At 53.6% G+C, this 3,095-nt stretch overlaps 1 protein-coding gene across 2 annotated transcripts; it reads left to right on the forward strand.

The window, feature by feature from the left end:
* Nucleotides 1–490: 490 nt before the first annotated feature.
* Nucleotides 491–2,789, forward strand: Gpr12 (G protein-coupled receptor 12). 2 transcript variants are annotated; one of them, XM_008829320.1, is made up of 2 exons: nt 491–581; nt 1,366–2,789. In XM_008829320.1, exon 2 carries the CDS (start codon nt 1,381–1,383, stop codon nt 2,383–2,385), a length of 1,005 nt encoding a protein of 334 aa, XP_008827542.1. In that variant the 5' UTR covers nt 491–581; nt 1,366–1,380; the 3' UTR covers nt 2,386–2,789. The 2 variants fall into 2 exon arrangements, with proteins under 2 accessions (XP_008827542.1, XP_029417578.1); XM_029561718.1 differs by having other exon boundaries at nt 1,770–2,789.
* Nucleotides 2,790–3,095: the final 306 nt, after the last annotated feature.

Raw genomic sequence — 3,095 nt, forward strand, 5'->3', positions numbered from 1 at the left:
AATGTGCTCACGCCTCAGCCCTCCTGCAGATCCTGAAAAAAATGGTATCGCCTCTACGCCATTCTGGCCATGAACGTGGCAGTTTGGGGAAAGGCATGAAGAACCGTGGCCCACGGAGTCCGGGGCTCCCGGAGAAGCCACAGGAACAAAATAGGTCGCGGAGCTCCCCAGCAGTGCTCTGCCGCTCTGCTCGGTGGCCATCACCGCCGGGTGTGGCCCTGGCGGCGCGCGCTTCCCTTACTCTAGGCATCCTACGTGGGCCACCCTCGCCCACCCAACGCAGACCCTCGCCACCCCTTGCCCGGTGCAGCGCGCACTGCCTCCCGCGGTTTCCGCGGGCGCGCGGGCGGGTACGCGCAGAACGGGGGCGCGCTGGGAGCGTGTGGGCCAGGCGAGCGCAGGGCGCAGAGCCCAGCGCGAGCGCAGCCAGCCGCTCACCTGAGGCCGGCTCACCTGCTGCCGAGCGCCCCCCGCCTCCCCACCCCGGCCCCTCGCTGCAGGCGCCATCACCGACGTGCGACGCGGGCAGCACGCTCTCTCTGGAAGCACCGGAGGAGCCCCTTCAGCCAGGGCGTGCCAAGGTGACCCCCGATGACCCCCGCCCCCAGGCTGCCTGTCCCCGCCCCCTGTCAGTCCCCCGCGCGTCCCTGCTAGGGGAGCGGTGGCAATGCATGAGCATCCGTCTGTCTGTCTCTGCACCTCTGTCGCACACACCTGCCTTCCGTGGTCCTCGCTCACTGCTCTGTGCACATGGGGAGAGCCTGAGACCCCCCCTCTTTGTTTTGGTCCGGAGGTGTGTTTGAGGGTGTGCACGCGCGCGGGGGATGCTTTGGGAGGGTGGGAGTTTGAGGCGGTTTAAATATTCCATCGAGGATGGCGGCTCCCTCCTCCAGACTTGTGGCTGCTGGGTGGCGTTCCCGGCAGCTGCCCAGATGTCAAACAGTTGTTCATTTTCAGCATGCAAGATGCAATTCGCAAATGTGCATTCCCGGCGCTTTGGCGAGCAGACCGCCGCGAGTGTGTGTGTGTGTGTGTGTGTGTGTGTGTGTGTGTCTGTCTGTCTGTCTGTCTGTCTGTCTGTCTGTCTGTCTCGCTTACACTCATGTTTGGAAGTCCTGTCCCGTGTTCCCCCCAGTGAAAAACGACATTTTTGGTTGTGGGGTTTAATCCACTTTGGCTTTTATTTTATTTCCCCGCCGTTTATAATTCCCGAGCTTGTGGCATTTGACACTGGTATGTGAGCAGGGGCTGTCTGTCCGTTCGTCTGTCTTGTCTGTCTGTCTGTCTGTCTGTCTGTGTTTTGCATGATCTTGGGTTGTCATCAGGTCGTACCCAAACATTAAAAAGCCTGTCTTTCCGTTGAAGAGGACAGGGATTAAAATGAATGAAGACCTGAAGGTCAATTTAAGCGGGCTGCCTCGGGATTATATAGATGCCGGTGCCCTGGAGAACGTCTCAGTCGCTGTCCCCTCCCAGGTTCCTGTTGTGGACCCACAGCCTGAGCTGGTAGTCAACCCCTGGGACATTGTTCTGTGCACCTCAGGAACCCTCATCTCCTGTGAAAATGCCGTTGTGGTCCTTATCATCTTCCACAACCCCAGCCTGCGTGCACCCATGTTCCTGCTGATAGGCAGCCTGGCTCTTGCAGACCTCCTGGCTGGCATCGGACTCATTGTCAATTTTGTTTTTGCCTACCTGCTGCAGTCAGAAGCCACAAAGCTGGTCACAATTGGACTCATTGTCGCCTCTTTCTCTGCCTCTGTCTGCAGTTTGCTGGCTATCACTGTGGACCGCTACCTCTCGCTGTATTACGCCCTGACGTACCATTCGGAGAGGACGGTTACATTTACTTATGTCATGCTGATCATCCTCTGGGGAGCCTCCATCTGCCTGGGGCTGCTGCCCATCATGGGCTGGAACTGCCTGAGGGATGAGTCCACCTGCAGCGTGGTCAAACCTCTGACCAAGAACAACACGGCCATCCTTTCTGTCTCCTTCCTCTTCATGTTTGCTTTGATGCTTCAACTCTACATTCAGATTTGTAAGATTGTGATGAGGCACGCCCATCAGATAGCTCTGCAGCATCACTTCCTGGCCACGTCGCACTACGTGACCACTCGGAAAGGGGTCTCGACGCTGGCCATCATCCTGGGGACTTTCGCTGCATGCTGGATGCCTTTCACCCTCTATTCCTTGATCGCAGATTACACCTACCCCTCCATCTACACCTACGCCACACTCCTACCCGCAACCTACAACTCCATCATCAACCCTGTCATTTACGCTTTCAGAAACCAAGAGATCCAGAAAGCCCTCTGCCTCATTTGCTGTGGCTGCATCCCTTCCTCTCTGTCCCAGAGAGCACGGTCTCCCAGCGATGTGTAGCAGCCCTCTACTTAGAAGGACACTGGCTCTACCAAGCACTTGCACTGCCCAGATGACTAGGGCTCTTCCCTTAAATTCTTTGCACTGGATTCTCTCAAGCTACAAGGACACTTAGTATCGGTGAAGCAATGACATCATGTAGATAAAGTGAAAATAATGTTACCAGTGTTGTCACCTTTTTAAAAAATTGACTACTCACCATTATGTTGTTTGGTTTGGGAGTTAAGAGTTTTTTATGTTATATTTGGGAGTATGCTTTTTTTATTCAAACTTGTTTGGAGGATGTGGTTGGGTGGAAAAGGAACGGATTTTACATGGCTGTGATGTTGTACACAAGTCCCAGAATTTTTACCTAGACTAAAATAAATCTGAGTTTTTCAGGCAACTGGAGAAGGAATTACTTTTTCTGGGCTTAAAAAAATGCAAGGTAGATATTCATTGCTATTTATGTGTAACAGAATATGATTTCTTTCAAACCACCAACATAGTTTACATAATTATGTTTGGAAAGGATTTTTTTTTTCTTGGTCTTTTTGAGACAAGATCTCCCCACAGCTGGCCTGGATTCGCTGTGGAGACCAGGATTGCCTCGAACTCACAGAGATCCTCTTGCCTCTGCCTCAGGAGTGTTGAGATTAAAGGTGTGTGCCACCATGCCCAGCTGGAAAGGAATTTTTTAATTTACATGAACTCAATAATTTACCAACAAC

The sequence above is a fragment of the Nannospalax galili genome, unplaced genomic scaffold (genome assembly GCF_000622305.1).
Source record: "Nannospalax galili isolate Female #2095 unplaced genomic scaffold, S.galili_v1.0 scaffold1854, whole genome shotgun sequence".
Lineage (NCBI taxonomy): Eukaryota > Metazoa > Chordata > Mammalia > Rodentia > Spalacidae > Nannospalax > Nannospalax galili.